Here is a 23,371-nt window from a genome sequence, read left to right as displayed (position 1 = left end):
TTATGTGAAGATAAAGCATTATAATCTATAGATTCAAAATAGATTTTTGTCATAACGATATAGATAAGTATGAACAGTAGTAGTAATTAAAAATTGTCTGTCTGACAGGCAAGGTTTTGGAGTTGCTTCTCACATGACATATCTAATGTATTCGACAAAACAGATGAGAATGAGATAGATTTGGCAACTCTACAATCAGGCCTACCTGGACTCCACGTTTAATTAATGCTCTTAATACATACATACATATATATATATATATATATATGTAAGTTTATAAAATGTGATCTGTGGCGCGTCTTAGGCACGCGCAATGTCTTCAGCAAATCATGGAATGGGACCTTGATTAAGGTGGTGGGGGCCTTGAGCTAAGTCCCCCATTCAAGGACGGCACGCGTTTTCTAATATGTTTATCATTTGAGTAATGGAATGTGTAAATATTATACAGTTATTTTAAAAAATTATAAAATATATTATTAAAAAATTAATTTATTTTTATGTAAATTTTATATTTATTTATTTTTTTTAAAATGACTACACGGTATTTACACACTCACGATTGTAAATATCATTTTTCTTATCATTTATGCGTGAGTAATGTTTCATATAATCGTAAAATATATAAATATCGAACAGTTATTTTATAAAAAAAATAAAATTTATTATTAAAAAATTAATTTTTTATATGAATCATTTATTTATACTTCTCAAAAAAAGAAATAATAGTTATAATTGTGAATATGTAAGCGTCGTGTAATTATTTTAAAAAAATAAATAAATATTAGATACACATGAACAAAAATTAATTTTTAATAATAAACCATACTTTTTTTTAAAATGACTGCACGACACTTCTGTACTCTACGACTGTATGTATCATTACTCTTTCAAAAAAATTACCTAACTTTTGTACATTTTCCGATTACAAATATTATTCCTTTTATTTGTTATTTATAATGATAATATTTTTTTAGAAATATAAATAAAATTTAAAGTGTTTAGACAAGGAATTAATATATGAACCAAGATAGACTATTTATAATTATAACTGGGAAGTAAAGATTCTTTAAAAGTAAATTTTAAAATTGATATCTTTTATATATTATATTTCTTTGATAATAAAAATAATTTTATAATTACGTATTATATTGAGTTATGTTTACTGTAAATTTGTTTTATAGGCTAAAATATTTATCTATATAATTAATTATATATTAAGAAAAAGATTAAGAGGTGAGCTGTAATATTAAATTACTTTTTAATATTATTTAGAAAAAATGGATGGTTTTGGTAAGAGGAATGCACGAAAGAGTGGATTGAGAAAAAAATAGATGCGACTTTAGAGGGGCCATAGATTTTTCTTTTCACAAAAACTAAACAAAGAGTCTTTTTATTTCTCTCTACTTCTATAGTTAGTGTTATTATTGGAGAGAGAGAGAGTGAGAGGTTGAGAGGAACCCACCTCAGTTTTTCGCTTTCTAGGAAACCATATAGGAGCTTGAGAGGGATAGATAAAAAAGAGAGGCTCAGAGCCAGAGAGAGAAGGGATCGCGTTGGAGAAGAAGAAGAAGAAGAGAAGATGATGACGATGATGAATATGATGATGATGATGAGAGAGAAAGGTCGGCAACGATAACAAAAGAGCAGAAAACACAGAAGAAAGGTCGTTATTGCATTCTCTCTCTCTCTCTCTCTCTCTCTGAGACTCACTTGCTGCTCAGACCCTGCTTCTTTCTGGCCCCTCACCTCCCAGAAACTGCTCAGTCGTCTCTCTCTCTCTCGATCTCAGAAGCCAAACTTTTTTTCCTCAGAAAAGCCAAAGTGACAGTAAGAGTCGTCTCACCAGCAGAAGAAGCAGCAACAGCAGCAGCAGCAGCTGCAGTAATCTCCTTAGTAGGGAGATTGGTAGAAAGCCACCCAACAAACAAGATCTCCGTCCCTCCCTCTCTCATAACTTATTTCCCAGAGAATTTCAGAGACCCCACTTACATATATAAAGCCTGCAGATATACATCCATAGATTGAGTTCCAAGATCACAAATCTCTCTCCCCATATTAATTTGTGTTCTAAAAATACACTGCTGCTAATAAAGATTGTGTTTTGTTGACAAAGGGCATCAGTTGTGGCTACTACAAGGAGGTTACCTTCGGATTCTGGAGCCTTCGCAGACTGGGCGGCTACGTCCTCTTCAGCCGCTGGCCGCGCCGCCCCGGATGAGCTCTCCCTTGGCTTCAATGCCGGACCTACCGCCGCAGGAACCAGCACCGGACCCACCTCTGGAATGTGGTCCGCTGCGCCCTCCAGGCAAATCAATTACGGCCTCGCTTCCACGGAGATGGGCATGGTGGGCCTGCGCGACCTCTTCGTCGTCGCACCTGCCTCATCTTTCCACCACAACAACCACCACCACCACCACCATCAGCATGACCCCATCATGTCCGATCCTCATTCCATCAACGGCTCCAACCCCGCCACTGCACTTGGAGTGGGCGTCGGCGTGGGCGTCATCCCTCTCCTCACTGCTACTCCTTGCCTCGCGCCATCGAACATCGGTGTCGACGATGAGAACAATATGCTGAGTAATAGGAATAGGGGTGGTGGAGGAATTCAGCTCTGGCAGAATAATCAGCATACTCAGCATGGGCATTATTTCAAGAAACCCGCGATTCTTGATCATGGTGGTTCTGGGAATCTGGTGCAAACAGTTGGTGGTGGTGGTGGTGGTGGTAGTGGTGGCGCTGGGATGGGTGGCTCTACAACGACGTCTTCCACCGGGACGACCACGTGCCAAGACTGCGGGAACCAGGCAAAGAAAGATTGCAGCCACAGAAGGTGCAGGACTTGTTGCAAGAGTCGCGGTTTTGATTGCGCCACTCATGTCAAGAGCACCTGGGTGCCAGCCGCTCGGCGGAGGGAACGCCAGCTCATGGGTGTGTCCGCTTCTGCTGCCGCTGGCTCTTCTGGCGCTACCTCTGGTGCCAAAAAACCTAGACTCATCACCTCGCAAACTACAACCAACTCCCATACTTCCACTTCCAATACAACACCCCCAAGAAGCTATGACACTAGCTCCAGTCACCAAGGTTTTAGCTTTGCTCTATCTCTCTTCCTCACAGACACTAATACGCTTTCTGGTTCATATTTTTTAGTTTAATACTGGTTTAGGGTTGTTGATATGTGAATTGTGAGTAGGGTTTCTGCTGAATTATGAACAGATGTGAGTTTTAAAGAGGCATTGCCTGGGCAAGTACGTGCACCGGCTGTTTTCAAGTGCGTGCGAGTAACGGCGGTGGAAGATGGCGAGGACCAGTATGCGTATCAGGCGGTTGTAAATATTGGTGGCCATGTTTTCAAAGGGTTTCTATATGATCAAGGGGTTGAAAGTAGAGATGGGTATCCTAATATATCTGAATTGCATTTAGGTGGTGGTGGTGATGGAGGGAGAAATGTGGTCTCCTCGTCAGCTCCAATCCTTGACCCTTCTGATGTTTATGCTGCATCCGGTGGAGGATTGCTCGGAGGTTCAAGCTTTGGTAATCCAATAAATTAATACTTTTTGTTTAATTATCGGGTACAAGACATCTGTCGATCGATGGTCTTGGAAGGAAAATGGCATTGTAGGCTAATTCTTCTTCTGTTTACTACTTATTAATATGATTTTGCTACAAATGTTTTATAGTCTTTGAATCTTCTTATTAACCCATTTTACGCTCTCAACTCTACAGATCATGGTTTTTATTTTCTTGTTTATCGCCTGCAGTATGCTTTTGTCATTACAATTACCATGTGATCAGGATCATTATATCCCAATGACGATGTGTTTCTGAAGAATTAATGGAAAGTAAAGACTTAAAAAAAAGGTTCTAACTTCTCATAATAATACTAGGTTCATAGAAATTTGTGATAATGTTATACAACTATATACTTTTTGGTCGTCGATGCCTTTTCAATTATTTTTGTTATTCTTTTTGCTCTTGGGGTTGTGTTTTTCAAAGGTGAAGTCTACAGTGTAATTAAAGGGAAAGGGTTAGTCATCCATGAAAATCGTGGTATCAACCCTACCTTTATATGTTTTCCAATTTTGTCTTGCTTGTATACCTGGTGCATGCATGTTCTTATGCTAGACATTTCCCACTCATAAAGTATATTGTGCGCTTCCTTTTCCTTACTGGTATATATTATACCAATCTTACATACTTTATGGTTGGGACTGAACGTTATATTGCAATAGTTTTCTTTCCTGTTCGGTTAGTTTGGTTCATTGTCGACAAGAAGTAAATGTGAATATCATAATTAATATCGTGCTGCTTTAGACTTTAGCATGGGAAGTTGTTGTAATGTCACCATCATTGGTTGTCAAAGAAAGAGCATTACATCATATGAATGTCGTTTTCAACTACATTAGCGCATGCTTGTTACATTTTTGCAGTGTGTGGACAAACGTGCTACTGTGAGCGTTCATGAATGCTTGATCTGCTTGCTTCTAGTTCTGCTTGTCTGGGATATGTATTCAGCTTTGAATTTCGGTAGCGGTAGGCCTTGGCTTTCATACTAAAATCCAATCCAATCCAACTGAATAGTTAGATTTTTTTATGAGTTGATGCTAAGTTTGTGCTCACTTATTATGTAGTCGCACTATAGTTTCCATTAGTGTGCATGCCTATAAAATTTTTAAAGATTTAGTGTTGTGTTGAATATTTGCTTATTTGCTTGTTTTTGTTCCCCTTAACATGAGTACGAACTATACAGTGTACTGAGTCTTTCTTCAAGTGTTTGTTTTTGCGGTTTTTTCTTTTATTTTACATGTATTCTTAATCATTTAGCTTTTAGAATAATTGTTGTTGGGGATGCATATTTGGTTCTATATTAAACTTTATTCCTTGAGATGCTGCAGGTATATATATGTGACTTAACCTTTTGGCTATGATCTAGCATGCAAATGTTGACTAATCTAGATTTGACAAAGAGGGGTCTGTATTCAGTGCTTGCTTGGATGTTCTTTTCACCTCACATGCTGTCCACATTCAATGTCTGCAAATTAATTATAATTAGTTGAATTTTAACACGGGGATCATATTAACATTCACTTGTATTTCGCTTTTTTACTGTTAGATTAGATATACTGCTTTCTACTTTTCCATCTCTGTTTAGGTGCGGGCCTATTCTTGTGTTCCTTGCTTTATAGGTGCATTTGAGAACAAGTGTTTGTGCGTCCTTTATTTTAACATATCGGATAAACACATGTAAATAATTTTTCCGAGCACCCAAAAGTAATGTATCCTTCGTGGTGAAGGATTCAAAATTCGGCACATTGTTTTTAACCAATAAGAAAGATTGCTTTGCAACAATAAAAGGATTGATGGTGATCATGATATTTTGTAGTAATCTGCAAGCATTTTTTGTCTTTCATTTGCCATTTGTTTATGAAATGTCACTACGGTGATCATTTGAGTGGATCATGGTCCCTTTAAGTTCTTGAACTTGAAGGTCTGAGCTAGAGAGAAATAAATACATAAAGTACTATTGGGGCCTACTATTCATTGCTGCCCGTAAAATTATTTTGCCGCCTCGTTTGCATTTAAAATCTACCTCAACTCATCTCATCTCATCATTACAATTTTCTCAAATTTCCACATAATATATAATAAATAATTCAACTTTTATTCTACTATTCACAAACCATCTCAATCCATCTCAGCTCATCTCTAAATCCAAACGACTTACAACTTGGTTTGGATGGTTTGCATAGTGAGTTGAGATGAGTTGAGATAAGTTGAGATGATTTGTCAATATTAGTGAGATATTTGAGTTGAGATGAGTTAGAAATGGTTTAAGTTAAAAATGTTTTATGGGACTTCGAAAAAGGAGAGAAAAAGTTGAATAAAAATATTATAAAGTTAAAATATTGTTAGAATATAATTTTTTAATACTATTTTTATTTTGAGATTTGAAAATGTTGATTTTTTTGTGTGTATTGTTTGAAAGTTTGGAAAAGTTGTAATGATTGGGTAATAATTAGATAAAAAAGTTAAAGATTTAAAATTGAAAAATATTTGTGTTTGTGGTATTTGGATATTGAGATGGGATGAGATGATGACGTCTCTCTATCCAAACCAGGCCTAGATGAGAAGTAAACGTCGAAGAATCCATTGTGTCTATCTCTCTCCAACTTGAGGCTCAAGTTTAGGCAAGAACTTGAGGGGATCTTTTTCCCATTTGAGTAAATAGATGGAGCTGTGTATTCATTTACTTTGGATCAAGGTCCTCTTAAGTTCTTACCCTAACATGAGGTTCTCGAGTGGGAAAGAAATAGACACATACCATGCATCCCACATCATTTAGCACTGCTTGCATAAATATGTTGGTCAACATTAAATGAGCAATAAATTTTGCTCACTTTATGCTTCTACTTCTCTCCTACTTGTGGTTCTTAAGTTAGGGCAAGAATTTTAGTGGATCTTTATCCATTTACTTTGGTCTCTCATTGGTTGTGTTGTTTTTTTTCTTGATTCCCCCTTTCCAAGCTGTGTAGGTATGCCGACCATTAATAGTTCTTTAATTAAAACTTGGTATTTAGTTCATGCATCTCCATGCAATCATTGGCTTGTTATAACTTCAGTATTAAATTTTTGCGAGGCTGATGAGTTGATTTACTTAACTTTCTCTGCTGAGAGGGAAAGCGAGGTTAAAGTGTTTTGCTTGATTGTTATGCCAAAATATGCCGTCCAATTGTAGAAACAGGTTCATCTAGCTAGAATTTCAATTTCCAATTTCAAGTATTAGTTGCCAATTTGTATTATTAAACATATATATAATGTCATGCTCTGAGGAATCGCCTTCCTTTTTTCCTCTCCTGATGATGCTAAAGTGACAGTATCCTGTCATTGATAATTGTTTGATACTTGATACCTTTCTCTGGGTTCTCATGCTTATTTTGTATTGCATATACAAAGCAAATTAACTGAAAAAAAAAACAGAAAGGCATTCTCTTGCTTAACTATATTAGTTCTGGCCCCCCCATCTTGAGGATTTGAAATGACAAACAGAAGTTGTGCATGGATTGGTATAGCAATCATGGCATATATAGTCGTATATATAGTTAGTTTACTGAAAGTGTATCGTTTCCTTCATTTACTTTAGAAACTTTCTGCTTTCAGTTTAAAATGAAAGATCTTCTGGTGATAGAGATGGTGTTGATGGACTTGAATGATTATTGTATTCCTGTGTGGTATGATGGTATCTTTCGGAGAGGTTATTTGGCATTTCATGTGAACATTGACAGTTTTCCTCTTTTCATATTTTGAAAATATAATGCGTAACTGGGTTATTATTTTTATCTACTTTGCTTTGGTTTCACTGTTTTGACCCCAAATGAATTTTGGGATATGCTGTCTGGTTGCTAGACGATTCTTGTGTGGATGCGCTATACAATTCTTAGTTCATGTTAATTTTCCTGGATGTATATATATTTCTGTCACCAAATCCTGAAAGCGATTTTGTTATTGGATTTATGTTTGGGTGAAAGATGAGCATAGGATGATTGCTCGATATATAGTGTCAGTGAACATGTTTCCATCAAGCCAGTGATGTTGTTTCTGTCGGTAGTGAAGAAAGTCAGTGCATGGAAGAAAGTCGATGCATGATTCTAAAAAATATATATCATGATCAGGAAATTGCTGCAGAATTCGTGGAATGATTATCTGTTGGAATGCAATTTTTTACAGACATACATACATGCATCTATACATATGTATGTGTTATACATATATACATATATATATACAAAGGAAAATGGCGGTATAAATGCGTCCTCTAAGAAAATGTTATATAAAGTAATTGGCTTCCATTGCTGTGAAGTGTTCCAGAGCCGAAAAAGGATTCTGGCCTTTTGTGGTTTCTTTACAATTTTTTCATTGGTGGTGGGGGGGAAGTGGATAGTTCTCATTCAGCCCAAAAATAACATCAATGGCAAACTGGAAGAGAATCTGAAAAGATACTATCAAATTTTTAATATTCCACCAAAGTCTTCATTTCGTGTTTAACTGCGTGGCTCAGTCTGGTTGGTTTGTGGGAATTTAAAAAAAAAAAATGGATGAACTTTTGAAAAAATCGGAAAGTGTGTTTTTGGTTCAAGAGTATTCCCGGATGAATTTACTATGTATAAATTACTATTTATTCTTATATTTCTTATCTACAATTTTTTTTTTATAGAATATAAAATGTGAGATGATAAATAGTGACTGAGGATAAAAATTGAAAAAATTTAATTGTAAGCGATTATGTGCACTAATACGTACCCTCATTGAATATGATTGGTTAGAAAATAAATTTTATTAAAAATAATATTAATTTGATATTCAAATTTGTATGTACATTATAAAACTCAAAAGAAATTTTATCTCGGATCCTATGAGCTGTGCTGTAGTTTTCTATTTTTTTTCTCCCTAAACCCAATTGGCAAATGTGAGAAGAAAAAAAAAAGTTCTATTTAATTTCGATTAGACCGCACCATAATATCCACAACACATAAAAATAATAAAAATTTACAGAAATTTATCATTTTTCAAGTCCATAGGTCCCTATTTTACAAGATGTTTTCTCCCAAGTCAGGCATCTTTGTACTTCCACTAGTCTCCAGCTAGAGAAATGTTGATTGGATTTTGATCGGCCTTTCTTTCAGGAAAGCAAAATGGAGCCAGTAGTACTGATGGTTACAGTACTACTCACCCTAGCTAGCTAGCTAGCTACCTAATCATGTATTAATCTCACATTTCCCATGACAGTTTCTTTCTATAAATGTGCGTGACACATTCCTTTCTTCACACGCACTGGCAAATGGAAAAGCGCTTTTGTACTTCGATCATGGGAGAGCCGGTGTTTCAGAATTCAGATCGATCATTATGTTTCAGATCTTGCTCTCTCTCTCTCTCTGCAACTGTGTTCATCCCTAGCCTTTCTTTCTCTGTGTCTAGTTCCAGCAGCCTATACTGCATAGACAATTATAACCTAATTTAAGCAGTGTGGATATTTCATTTCTATTTATTATTTTATTATTATTAATAATATATCACTATTTAAATACAACCTAAGTCAATTTCTGAGGAAAATGTGCAAGGAAAACTAATGTACTCTTATTTTAGGAACATATATATCAACAGTACTAGAATATTGCCTTAAAAGTGGGATGAAATATTTTATATTCGATTGGCTGCGTACGGAAAGTACTTCTAAGGTTGTTGAGTTTGCTGCCCACAACTTTGTTAAGTGGGCCTTTTATGTAGTTTTGTGGACATATATATATATTTTTATATATAAATATATTATTCTTCGATACTTTCGGCCTTTTGTCCGATTTGGAGAAGAGGGCTGTTTATTGTTTCATCTAGCTCTTATCTAAACCATATGTAACCTATGCTGTTTCCTTGATCTCCTGGAAAATTAAATGAAATGTGATACTAATAATCATGCATGACATGGTCACAACCTCAAAGATGTAAAGCTGGAATCTTGTGTTTCAAGTAGTATAGAAGAAGAAGAAGAAGAAGTACAATACAACTTACTCGTACTTGAGTGTAAACAATTAATACATAATATAGCCATGGTTATGTCAAAATGCCTTGCAAACTCCTTCACTACTTTCAGCCTTTCTGAACAAAGTGATCTAATTCATGCAGCAAAGACGTTTTGCTCAGATTTTGATCAGCCTGATCTGGAATAGCACATGACCAAGATTTACTAGTCTATAAATGAATAATCCCAATAACTTGTCAGCAAGAACCCATGAATAATTGGCAAAAGTGGCCTAGATTTCATGAAAATCTTTCTTTTTGCTGCTAATATGTACGATCTGCAGAAGGGATTATTGTAGAAGAATATATAAGACAAGAAGCAAGGAAAATGAGAACAAATAATATGAAGTTAATTATGGTAAAAATCATGTCATTTTCATTGCTTTAAAATTCTCATGTAAATAATTTACCCAAACTATCATACCTGCGCTGCAATATTAATACAGTATATGCAACTCCATAACAGTGACAGACATTTGAGTTGATCTGTTTATTTCATAACTCCCATGCATCATGTGTCCATGATCCTTTCTTCAACGTAAACTAGCTAGAGACGTTCTTCCTCCTAAAAGAAATGTCTCCAAAATTAGGAGTTCCTCGAGTTATAATTTTCTGCCAAGTAGAAACAGTAGAATCGGTAGAATGAACTGTGTCTAGGGTCGTTTTGTTTTGTTTTTGGGAGATGAGAGTTTCGAACTCCAAACCTCAATTTTAGAGATTGGGAGTTATGTCAATTCAATCATCAATTTTAGAGGTTGAGAGTTATGTCAATCAATCAGGCCACATGCCTTTTGACTTCTAGGGTCTTATATTCTATATAAAACGCTATCTATATAGTTTTCATTCACAGTGCAATTATATTAATTATAAGCACTTAATTAAGATGGCTAAGATGGCTGGAGGAGTACTTGGGAATTAAGCCTAAAACTTGTCTAGTTTTCTTTCCACATGGAAGGATTAACCATTCATCTTTCAACATATCATGAAGGTCGGACTCTCGAGTTGGTTTGCACTGATTAAGAGAGAGTACTCATGACGGGAAATTGCATTAATTAATTGGTCTTAATTCATACTAATTAAGCAAATTAAAAAAAAAAAGTGGAAAATTTGTAAAACTTTAAACTAACTTGAGAATCTGTTGAACATAACTGGAAAGTTGAGAATACTTTTATGTTGAGTACTGAGAGAACGGGGCATGATGAGAGAAAAATGGGTTAATTTAAATTAACCCATTTAAATTTTCAGATGTTGTTGTCATGTTTAATTATCAGTGTGTATTTATATCGAAATCCTATAGTTTTAACATCATATTCCTATGGTTTTGAAGATCATGATAATCATATTCCTATAGTTTGCTATATATATAAATTAGGATGGGGATTTTCATGTATTTGAAAATCCTTGAACATGCAGTTGAGAGTCATGATGTGCAGCATGCAAAGTAGATCGATCGATCGAGTACTCATGTGATTACAATGAAAATAACAATTTGAAGCTGGCACCAACCCTCGATCAAAGAAATTAAGATATATAAAATCTTCTCAAATTAGAGTAACACGAGACATGATGAATTATTAGGTAGACCGATCGAACATCGCACGTCATTAAATTTATATGAATATTAATGGCATCTTTCGATAAGATGAGAGTATCACGTATGAATACTACTTATTATATTATATTAAGGAGTAGATTGATAGTACATATATAAATGTAAAAAAAGAGAAATAAATAGGGAGATATATGATCTGAATAAACGGTATGGTTTGATCTTGCCCTTAAGACCAAGAAATAGGGCAGATAATCGAATCTGATCATGATTCCATGAAAGTGCATGCAGGAATTCCGTCGCACGTGAACGTTACATTAATATATCTTATATGTGGAGGAAGCCACTTAAAAGTACCTTATAACCATGAAGATAAATTTCTTCAAGGAATTAAGATACAAAATGATCCTGTGATTAAGTACGACGTTGAACATTTATTATATTCAAGAATATATTGCATGCATGCATATTGTTCTTTATTATGGACTATGTTCTTTCATGATGCAAACCCAAATTGATACGGGGTACGTATCAATTATTTTCCTCAAAATCATGTATTTACTCTCATTCTTGCAATATTATTAGTGAATATTTAGTTTCAAGTTTTGAATGTGATTTTGATTTTGATTTTGATTTTGACTAAATTTCTTGTAAGATTCTTATTTATTTATGTATTTATTTTTCATACAATAATTTGTTAGATTTTTCCATTCTTTTAAAAAATATCATAATTTTGAATTTTGCAGTTATTTAAGTCCAGCTTATGGGGTTCATAAAATAATTTTAAATTTTACTATTAATCAATAATTTTCAGAGTTTTCTTTGTATTTTTAGATGAATCTCTTGTATTTTCTGTGTTGATCATCATCGGTTGGAACTATATATTTGTCAGAATTATCTCAATTTTGTCTAGCGTCACTTCGTCGGTGTTTTAAAGTGAACTTTGGTACGTGTTTCATATGAACAACTACTTCAAAATTATATCCTAGATTGATAACAAAGATGTCAATGTTTTATCTGTTTTTTTTTTTGCCTTTTCTAATACCACTCTGTAATCCCTGATCTTCTTGCATCACTAATTCGCCTAGATGTGTCTAGTTCTTCGTGAATCAGCATTTTTTTTGTACAAGTAAATGATATTAAACCAAGTAATTAGACGGAGCAAGATATAAAAAATTAACAACAAAATCATGAAAAATAGTCCCATTAAGAAGTCTCTAATCTCTCCCAACGAGTATTTTCTTTATCTTCAAAAGCTACGGTCATTTCTTTCACGCCAAATATACCACATAGAATAAATATAGATAGCAGCTACTGTTTAGGAGCAACCATTTTGCACACATGATGTGATATCATCTAGACCACACATGCATTTTGCAGAGGTAAGAAAAAAAAAAAAAAAAAACAAATGGACCACATGCATCCATGTAATGTGTGCATTGTGTGCACCACTACAGTAAATGCTATATAGAAGGACTCTACCACATATATAAGACATAGAAGAATCATCAATCAATAATTAAGTAGTTGTCCTGAAAATGTCTCCAACAAGTAAGAAGAGTCATTGCCCTCCTAAGCATCACCCAATCCCTACCAGTCCTATTAAAGATCTCATCCGATAAAACATTTGCCGCCCACAATGGAGTAATAAATGATCCACAAGTTCTCCATTTCTTTTACACATGATAAAAGCACCAATCCAACATAAAACGAGTAATGTTAGATATAAATCTCCATAAACAAACTTTGCATAGTCTTTTTATAAATAAATAGATCCCACTAAAATAGAATTTTTTTTTTACAATTTTTCAATTAAAGTGAGGTCTACTTTTATACAAAGGCTTACACAAAACTTATTTATTTGAAACTTTTACAAATCATTTCTCAAAAAGAAAAACACAACCATGAGAGCACTTTCCTCCAACTTCCAACAATATACATTAGAGCATTGGTAGTGGCTTATGCATCTTTATATGCAAAATCACATCTTTTGAAGATTGATTTTGCATATAAAGAAAAACTTTCACATTGAATTATGCATCTTTGAACCAAATAATAATAAAATATTTATTATTTTATTAATATTTTTTTTTCCCTAAATCAATAGACCATCCAATTGCCAACCAAGATCACAAAAAACTGCTTATTTCCATACAAATTCAATTGTGAACCAAAATAAATTTCATACAAATTCAACCTTCTTGCCAAAATAAATTCCACACAGATTCACAACTTAATATAATATAATTCCATACAAATTTAACTGCCAACCAAAATAAATTTCATATAGATTCAAATAAATCCCATGTATCATGTGCTCAAATTCTATGTATCATCAACTTAATATAAATTTCATGTATCAAAATCAACCTAATAGAAATTCCACAAAGTTGATTTTAATACAAAATCCACAAACTCCAAAAGTGATACAAATTAGCAAGTTTTTCCATAATAGCTCCACAACAGTTTCCATGTCGTTGATAGCAACCAACAATTCAAAAAAATGATGAAATTGGTGTGCAACCAACAGTACAACAATACCCAAAATATGTCACCACATAGTCAAAACAATTACAAAATCACCATCATACAAACGTACAACTATGTACGAGATATGACCTTATTCATTTGTTTCTCAATGATTTCCATTTGAAAATTATGGAAATACTCTTGCTGCACAGAATTCATGAAATTAATATCCAATTTCATAATTTCCATATCAGTTTTTCTCTTCTTAGGAGCTACTAATTCAGATCTATCTTCTTCAATCTTAATTTCAAGATCAAGTAGTACTCAGATCTTTCATTCTTATACTTCAATTGTGATTCTCTTCTCTCCATCATACAAGTCCTTATATCATTTTTAATTAGGCTTAAGGCCTTATTAATTACATTATTTTGTCTTTCGTTACATTTCCTTTATTTCTCTCTTGCTTTTTCAACCTTCTTGCTTGGAGGTCTCTCACAACCTACATGCACATTTTTCATGTCTTCCCTTAAACGTATTGAGTTTGGAGTAATACTTGAACGTGACACGTTATCTTTTTTCCTTACGAGGTCCATGTGTGCTTGCCATTTTAGTTAGTACCTCAAAAGATTCCAACAATGATTCATGTTAAAGTTTATTTTTTGGATCTCTCGGTACAATATTTTTGCCTTATCAATCTACAAAATAGTGGAACAATTAGTTGGGCTATGTCATTGCAAATACTTAATAATTAGAACAACAAAACATTTAATTAAGCATTATACCTTGTCTAACTCGTTCGTACCACTTGGATGAATTCCTTGAACTTAAGTTATGCTACCACAAAATTTATTGAAACATTTTTGAATGATTGACCACCGATTGGTCAAAGAGGGGATAGACCATTCTTGACTACTAAGTTTTTTATTGGTAGATTAGTACTCATAAATTCTACTCCACAATTGTGTGGAGGATTGGTCAATCCCCCGTATGGAGTCCATACTAATGTTAAGACAAGCTGAAACAATGAGAGTATGATCTTCCTCTGCAGTAAATGACACACATTGTTGGGATTTTTATTTTCATTTTTCCCGTTGGGGTTGTGTTGCTTGTACATCAACATTTGCACTATCCATAGGGGGTTGTTAATATCACCCTCACCACTTTCCAACAGTGTGGTGAAGAAGGGATCCTCATCAATTAAACAGTTCATCATTCAACAAAATATTAAAGGATAAAATATTACTAAAACAACACATGAGAAAAGTATGTATGCATGAAAAGTGTAAAACAAATGGGAAAAATATTCATGGAAGAGAATAAGATGAAAAAGTGAATATCAATATATTTGCTAAGAATGAACTAACCTAAATGACAATTTATCAACTAAACCAAAAAAAAAAAAAATGAAGTAGTCAATATATCTGGCAAGCATGCTTCCTAAATACAAAATACCAAAATTATGTATAGTGTGGTCTAGTATGTACATTGTACGTAGATCAATCCAAGAAAAACCAAACCCGGTTAAATTAATATCATATAATTAAACATCTAATTCTTGGTTGAAATAAAAATAATTTATTCCTCATTGCATGTTCCCTTAACTATAGACAACAACACTACCTTCTTTCTCTTTTCCCATGACTGCAAGTTCTGTCAAATTCTCCTTCCTTGAGTTTACTACCTTCTTTCTCTCTCACTTTAGCTTGGTCCAATCTACCACCAAACACCATCATGTTTGTAGGTGACAACATCGTAAAATTTATTCAAGGGCACATGCCACATTTTACCCAATTTCTATTCTACTAATTGGCAATACTTACGTAGGTGATTTAGACAGCAAGGGACAACACATTACAACAATTCCATTAAATTGGAGTACCAACAAATCAATTTATAGTTCATTGGAGGATTGTAATTGGGGTAGTGGGGTGACAGTTTGGAGTAGTCAAGTGTAGTTTTTTGTTTTGTTCGTTTTTCTAAAATTTCCTACTAGCTTCATTGAATTTATGATAGCAGGTTACTCATGATGAAAGAAACTTGCAAAAGGTGACCTCATTTTGAATAAATATGGGATCTGAGTTTTCATGCATGATAAAGAAGGCAAAAGTTTTGGGCATGTCGATTGTTATTCCTTGCTTAGATGCTCACAATTCTGTCAAACTTCCTCACCCTCCATGATGTTTTCTCCCATCCTCTTCAAAAACTTCTAAGTTCTTCCCCTTTCTCATCACCCTACAATTAACTTTTTAAATTACCTTATTGCCTACAATGATAATAGAACAAGGGGACTTTTTCGTATACTATTTGTTGCCAAAAACCATTTAATTCAGACAATCCAATCTTTGATTCAAACACTAAACAAACACAAAGCATAAACCTAATTAAATCAGCAAAACCTAACCAAGAGACAGAAAATCGAGTACCGGGCTACGAGAAGAGGCCATCGTTGATTAGCACTGTCCACAGGACAAGGAACCGCAAAACCTGACCAAGAGATGGAAATCTGTTCACAGGCCGTCGTTGTCGATCAAAGAGAGAAGAGATACAAATTTGTTTGTGGAGAGAGAGAGAGAGAATTGTTCCTTGGTGCCTTCATTGTCGAAGAAAGAGAGAGAGCAAAGAGAGAAGAGTGTTCGAGAGAGTTTCATTGGAGACAAAGTTCAAGAAAGAGCCAATGGAACACTGCTTGGAGAGAGAGAAAAAACATTAAAAATAATAATTGGGGAGTGAACAATATTTTTTCAAAATTGAAGAAATACCGTTCATAACTATGTAAAAATTTAAAGATGCATAATCCAATTCAGATGAATTTAAAGAGATATTATATAAATATAAAAATAAATATAAAAATGCATAAACCAATGCCAATATTCTTACAACTCTTTTTTCCTCCTATATTCTTATCCCCAGTTCTTTCTCACTTCCCAAGATCTAGAAAGCAAGTTTAGCTGCCATTTGAAATTAGAGATTAAATGCAAATAGGAAAATGCATGGGCCACCGGGAGGTGTTCTTCAGATATTTTTCTGAATATAATTTTTATTTATTTATTTAGTGAAAAAAAATATTTTTTAATAATATTGTAATAATTTTTAAAAAATATTTAAATGTATAAAAAAATGTATGAAAAAAAAATACGAAAAAGACCAAATGACCTTATCAAAAAAAGAAAAATAATTTGTACAAGTGTTAAATAGATAAGTCTCACACAAGTCTTTATAAAAAAAAAATATACTCCACCTTATAAAAGTATAAAAAAAATTATTTTTTATTAGTGATACTTAATTTTTAACAAAAAATTTGTATGAAACTTATAGTGATTAAATACAAAATAATTTTTATATATAAATAAAAAATAATTTTTATTTATTTATTTAGTGATTAAAACTTGTAGCAGTAGCCCGATCCATCCATGCAAATAAGCTGCTGGGCCAGTGTCAGAAGTCTCTTTTCTTTAAGGATGATGCGCTAGGGGCTGTAGCATGTGTTTACATGTATTGTTTTTTTTAAATTATTTTTTATATAAATTATTTTAATATTTTTTTAATAATTTTAAAAAATATAATTAATTAAAAATATAATTAAAAACACTTTTTTAATCAAAAAGTAAAAAAAAAAAAAAACTATTAAAAAATACTTCCTTTCTTTAAAGACCGAGAATGCCGTAATGTGGAATTTTATATATGTGTGTATATATATATATATATATATATATATATATAAATTAATAATTACTCTTTGGAAGTTGACACGATCCACAAGAAATAAAAAGAAACAAGTTACAATTTCTCCGTCGGTATCAAAGCTCGTATTATGGTATGGAGCAAGATGACTAAAATCAGTAACACTCGGTTATGAAAAAAGCAAGAAGAGACTCAACAGCTATCCTCAAAATTTTCACGTTAAGTTTATAGTTTATAAGAGAAAAACACGGCACACTTTTTTTTTTTTTTTCTTTCTAACGAAAAGAAAACAACAGTAAATCTTTCATAAGTTTGACTTCTATTGGGAAAGTCCTGCATTAGGAAACCCTGATACCAGTAAGTTCAACTTGTGCCACTGCTTCATTAATAGCATCAATGATGTCCATATTACCCCTACTTGCGGCCTCATCCATTGGAGTCTTCTCATAGCTGAACATAACCCAGGATCATGATGATTACGAAATTATAAAAAAAAAGTGTTCATCACTCTGACTCTAACACTAGAAGTTAAGATTTTCTTTTTGTTGATAAGTACAAATATTTGATCCATTAGGCAAGATAACTGATGATCGCACCTGTTTAATACACTCACATTTGCTCCTGCCAATATCAGTTTCTTAACCACCTGAAGAGGCAAACATTTGCAGAAGTCAAGGAACAGCAAAATTGCATTTTATTTGCTTGGCACAGGGAACATGATAATTACCTCAAGATGCCCATTTAGGCAAGCCCAATGAAGAGGTGTATTCTTCTCCTCATTAAAAGCATTAAGATCCTGCTCAGACAAAAGTCCCAAGCATTCATATAGCTGTTCCATGTATAATATAACAATCTTAACCTCCAGCATGTGCAGCATTTCTAAGTAATCAGTCCTTTGTAAGATTTTAAAGAATCGGAAAGTCCTGATTTAACTGAATTTTTAAGCTCCATCATGGCATATATGAACAAAAACAGCAAGGAATGTTTGTGATTGGCAAGTTCATAGATTCCCAGTGGGTTATGAATTCACAAACTTATCCTTCATCCCATTCTTGTGAGGGTGCTAAAACTCAATTGCACAAAGGAAACCATGCAAACGTCGTTTGGTTGCCACAAGTCGTAAAAAGTGAATATAAGTAGACAACAAACACCTAATTTAACAGAAAATTCCCTACATCAATAAATAAGTACATGGATCACAAAAATCACCCTAACTCATCGTAAGGAATATTTATAAACTCCCACTCCCTTCTCTTTTTCGTTTAAAATATTTGGAGTAGCTGTCATGCATGACTAATAGAAATCAAGGTAGTTGCTTTAATAATCAGACTGCAGGCAGATAGCCGGAAGGAAACTTGTATTGATCCTTTATAGCAAAGATGTCAAATGATCTATAGAGGGAAACCATGCAGATGATAAAACTAGCACAACATGACTTAGAGTCGGGGGGATGATGGATCGATCAGATAGTTCATTCAACTGACATTCAGGATGTGGAAGTTATTTAAACGAGCTTGTACGTAACTATCCAACCAAGCAACAGATATTTTCTTTTCTGTATTTTAGGTCAGCAGCAACTCGAGAACCATAGTTAGGAACCTAGGTAATATAAGCAAAGATAAAAAGTTGTTCGCTCAACTGACATTCCGGATGTGGAAGCTATGTAAACAAGCTTGTACCTTACTAGCCATGAAAGCAACGGATGATTTTTTTTTTCTTATTTTAGGCCAAAGCTGCAACTTGAGAACCATAGTTGGGAACCTAGCTAATATAAGCAAAGATACATGATATACTCAATTGTATATTCAAATTTTCCTAGGAAAAAAGTTCTAAAAAAAATCATTTTGAGCTAAACAGTACAAGTGTACAATATGGCAGCCCAAGATTAGCTTGATCACAGAGTATTGAACAAACAACATTGCTGAAAGCTAAACAAAATGAACACATCAAAGACAAAACTTGTAATTTAATATTTATCAAATATCTGTCTCTTGAGGATTCTTTAACTTAGAAATTGATAAACAACAAATAAGTTTAGAAATTGATAAAGAACAAATAAGTTTCTAAGATGGCTTCCTCACCACTCCTCTGCCAATAAGATATTCTATGATGTTAAGATGTCCATTAGCTGCAGCCATATGAAGTGCTGCAATCAAATATCAGCAGGACTTAAGGTCAAACACAGATCAAAACATGATTAGCAGAATAAAACAATGCAATCTAAATTAGTGTGAGATAATAGTATCCTAAAAGTCAAGTTTCACCAATGGCCTTTGAGATTCTAAACAAAAACAACTGCTGACGAGCACATGAAAAAGATTGTTCCAGACACCATCTAAAATATTGAAGAATAATATACACAATATTACCACATGCCAAACAAGTGTACCACAAATCTAGCGCATCTCAAAATTTTCAGTAGATATGAAAATATGGCCTGAAAATCACTTATAACATACTAATCATGTTTAGCATCCACTTAGTTTTCACATATTAGCTAACCCTATACAATTATTAGCTAACCCTAAACAATTATTGTTGGCTTCTAATTACCAAAACATATGACACTATTTCTTCACCAACCTCCAAAACAAGAACAGCCTCCAAAACATGTTATTCCCCAAAAACTCTTGGCAAATGAAAGAACTCACTTCTTTCTAAAGAACCAATTGCAACAGGATACCAAAATCTGATATATGATGCTCACTCTCAATGTCGGTATTGTGAAAAATGAAGATTTTAGGATTGCCAAGAAGTAGAAAAAGAGAAGAATAAAAATCATCAAGCACAAGATTTAAATTATTGGGCTTTAAAAACCTAGATCCACTAGCATAGACAATCATGAAGTAATTTACTAACCAAAAGATGAAGTACAAGAGAGCACTGATAAAATACTCAAATCCAATGCCCCAATACAGGCAAATCTCACTCACACACAATAGGAAAATTTTCTACAAAAGGGAACTTTTTTTTTTTTTGGTAAGTAAACAAACTATATTGCTCAAAGAATAGGCATAGCCCAGTATATACAAGAGACAACCCTAACTAGGAGGGTGCAAGAGAGACAAGGAAATCATGAAGGGCCATGCCATTGAAATCAACAACATTGGACCAAGTACATAACGTGCTATAAAATAAAGCTATAAGTTCCTCTAGCAATCTCTCATTGTCCTCAAATGTTCGTGCATTACGTTCCTACCATAGACACCACATGATACACATTGAGATCATCTTCCAGACTGTTGTAATCTGATGTACACTTCCAATAATTGGCCAGTTGGCCAAAGCTGCCACCATGGTCTCCGGCATAACCCAACCCAACTCTACTCTACCTAGCACCCCATCCCATAAAGCCCGTGCTATCTCACAGTGTAATAAGAGGTGATCTACCGACTCGCCCCCTCCCCTACACATACAACACCAATCTGCCATAATAACTCTCCACTTCCTCAAATTATCAGTTGTGAGAATCTTGCCCAAATGTTGTCCACACAAAGAAGGCTACTTTGGGAGGCATCTTGTGTCTCCATAGCCTTCTCAAAGGGAACCGAATGTTGGGGTCTTGGGTGAGAGCCTTATAAAATGAGCGAACTGAAAAGGCACCTTTCCTGGCGGGTACCCACCACAACCCATCTTCTAATGTCCCAACATAAGAGAGACAAAAATCTAATCTTAGTCTCCTTTTTTCTCTCTTGCGGTTTTGTGGACGAAACTAGGAAAGGGAGACTTTCTTCATTGTCTCCGTCTCTCTGTCTCTCTTTGAAGATGCATCAAATCAGCAAAAAATTGTCATTTCCAAACTTGAAAAGTAGAGCATGTTTACAATATAAATATGCCACATCATATATGAAAGTTGGCTAGGATTAGGAAGAACAATGCAGCAAGGAGTGAAATGCATTAAATGCTTTGACACTAAGGAGAAACATCTTTCTCGTGTTGGACTTGCACAATGTCTTATCACACAAGACTAGGATAAGTGAAGCTATTGTGTGGCTACGGTGCATAGTATCCCATAAATCCTCACTTAAATTCAAGAATCAGTTACCACTTGGGTGATTGCCAGCAGAGAAGAAGGGGAAAAAGGGACATTAGGTTCTTGTCCCAGTCATTCATATGTATGGCTAATAGACACCACCACTCTTCTATTTCCAAATTCCATCAACCCTGTTGTAGGCTGCAGAAGCAACATACTCCACTACTGTCATATCATTGTTGACTTGTGCTTCCAAAGCCAACTGCCCATGACTTGAAAGGTTGATAACCTTACCGCTCAGGAAGGAAACTTTGCTGCACTTCGAGGAATTATAACCACAAAGAGAAATCCTTGTACTCAAGATTGCTTTCTCAGATCTTGTCATGTTTCCTGAACCAAAGCTAAACCCCAAAAAATGTTTAAGAAGTGCCCCCCGGTATTCCAAGTTGGTGATGTCAACCAAACTAAACATTACATGAATCTTATCCAGTAGACTTCATACTAGTACTTTGGCAATCATGAAGACTTAGTTCCTGACCCTAGCGACTTGTAAAGTCTTTAAACTTTCTAGACATGCCTGAAAGAGGAGAGATTCATAACTATCAATAAGGGATTCCAGGGCATTTGATCATTACCTATTTCCTGAAGCAGAGTTTAGTAGTGAAGCTAAAATCTGATAACTGGCCATGTAAAGTTAATTTTCGAGGTAGTAGCACAATGATCAAAGATTGAATCTAAAATCTCAATTGCCAACAATTTACCTCGAAATTCGAGGGGAACTTTAAGCATTGAAACAAGTTCCTCGGCTCACTGAAAGACCATTGAAGTTTAAAACTTCAAAGCATCAAGCCTCGAAACCAGCCCAAGAAAACAATCCTTCAGTGTAACTTAAAAGATGATCAAAATTCGTTCTTGCAAAACTGTATCCCTCCCTAATCCCGATAAATACTTGGTTTCTAAATGAGATTTAGATTGACAGCTCAATCAGCTTAGCTTTAACATCATTTCGTTTTACACAAAATTATTAAAAATAAAATAAGAAAATGGATAATGCTTTCTAAAAGAATATATATAAACGGCACAAATTTAAGACAGTTCCATAGTATAAATAATGAGACAATTAAACGGTCAAATTTTCATATGCAGCAGATACAACCAGAGAGAGGCAAGCTTTATACTAAAGTTGTAACCTGTTCGGCCGAGCGAGTCCCTGGAATCAAGGGGAACACCAACAGACGCTAAACTAACGAGGTCGTCGAGATCATCATATCTAGCAGCCTGTGAAACAGACAAAACGCAAAAAGAAATTGCACGAAGAAGTAGAAAGGAAAGGAAAGGAAAGATAAAAGTGATGGGAAGTGATGTGTACTTCAAGCAAGGCGTCTACATGTTCTGGCGTCGTCTCTGTAGGTGTCTGCTCTGCTGAATTAGCCTCCACTCCCATCTTTCGCTGTTCGTCGCGCGCACACAATTGCCTTAGGCCCAGATATATGGAGCTTTAGATTGTAATTACAATTTGGCCCAAATCAAATACCTAATTCACAAGAAAATTATAAAAAATTGATTTTATGAAAAAGAAATGATTCATCTACAAAGTTTTTTAAAAGAAAAATGTTATAAATTGACGAAATGTTGTGGTATATGAAATTGTAAAACTTTTATTTTACAATAAAATAAATATAATATATCACATCTAATCGTGAATTTTATTTTTATTATGTCTCCTTACCATATGCCTAAATGTTCTCTTACGTGACGAGTGCGCGTAAAATTTTTTTGATAAGTAAAAATATTATATATATCAAAAGGAGAAATCAAGTACACTGAATGTATACAAGAAAATACCTTGTTCAAAATGATCCAACAAGTCCCTAATGATCCAAAAAATCCATAAAAAAATCAACCCAAAATACATTAGACCCGACCTCAATCCTTGTTTCTCGTAGAACTAAAATTCTACCCGAATACCAACCCCAGACGAGTGCGCGTAAAATATATATGAAAATTGTATTTTCCTCATCTTATGTGGTTTCAAGTTGTTTATCTCTTATTGTTTCCTATTCTTATATGTTATCTGTTACATCTAAAGGTTATATGTGGTTTTTAATTACATTATATGATCCTTTGAC

At 34.2% G+C, this 23,371-nt stretch overlaps 2 protein-coding genes across 3 annotated transcripts; one reads left to right on the top strand and one right to left on the bottom strand.

Moving 5' to 3' along the window:
• The first annotated feature begins 1,431 nt into the window (after positions 1 to 1,431).
• LOC108994634 (protein LATERAL ROOT PRIMORDIUM 1) lies at positions 1,432 to 3,682 on the top strand. The gene is made up of 3 exons (XM_035685438.1): positions 1,432 to 1,663; positions 2,122 to 3,084; positions 3,217 to 3,682. Exons 2-3 carry the CDS (start codon positions 2,283 to 2,285, stop codon positions 3,549 to 3,551), a joined length of 1,137 nt encoding a protein of 378 aa, XP_035541331.1. The 5' UTR covers positions 1,432 to 1,663; positions 2,122 to 2,282; the 3' UTR covers positions 3,552 to 3,682.
• A 13,789-nt stretch (positions 3,683 to 17,471) lies between these two features.
• LOC108994636 (ankyrin repeat-containing protein P16F5.05c) lies at positions 17,472 to 22,741 on the bottom strand. Of its 2 annotated transcripts, none has more exons than XM_018969921.2 (6): positions 22,612 to 22,741; positions 22,433 to 22,520; positions 19,351 to 19,415; positions 17,997 to 18,098; positions 17,866 to 17,915; positions 17,472 to 17,719 (listed from the first exon to the last, which is right to left on the bottom strand). In XM_018969921.2, the coding sequence occupies exons 1-6, from the start codon at positions 22,684 to 22,686 to the stop codon at positions 17,608 to 17,610; spliced, it is 492 nt and encodes a 163-aa protein (XP_018825466.1). In that variant the 5' UTR covers positions 22,687 to 22,741; the 3' UTR covers positions 17,472 to 17,607. The 2 variants fall into 2 exon arrangements, with proteins under 2 accessions (XP_018825466.1, XP_018825467.1); XM_018969922.2 differs by having other exon boundaries at positions 17,997 to 18,065.
• Between the last annotated feature and the right edge of the window lie 630 nt (positions 22,742 to 23,371).

This window comes from Juglans regia, chromosome 14 (genome assembly GCF_001411555.2).
Source record: "Juglans regia cultivar Chandler chromosome 14, Walnut 2.0, whole genome shotgun sequence".
In the NCBI taxonomy this organism is placed as follows: Eukaryota; Viridiplantae; Streptophyta; class Magnoliopsida; order Fagales; family Juglandaceae; genus Juglans; species Juglans regia.
The sequence above is the reverse complement of the archived record's forward strand: the minus strand, read 5'-3'. Positions and strand labels throughout refer to the sequence as shown.

Coding starts and splice junctions, on each gene's coding strand:
- LOC108994634 (XM_035685438.1), top strand. CDS start 2,283: ATGTGGTCCGCTGCGCCCTCCAGGCAAATCAATTACGGCCTCGCTTCC. Junction 3,085..3,216: donor CACTAGCTCCAGTCACCAAG/GTTTTAGCTTTG, acceptor AATTATGAACAG/ATGTGAGTTTTAAAGAGGCA.
- LOC108994636 (XM_018969921.2), bottom strand. CDS start 22,686: ATGGGAGTGGAGGCTAATTCAGCAGAGCAGACACCTACAGAGACGACG. Junction 18,099..19,350: donor ATCTTATTGGCAGAGGAGTG/GTGAGGAAGCCA, acceptor TACATGGAACAG/CTATATGAATGCTTGGGACT. Junction 17,720..17,865: donor AATGTGAGTGTATTAAACAG/GTGCGATCATCA, acceptor GGTTATGTTCAG/CTATGAGAAGACTCCAATGG.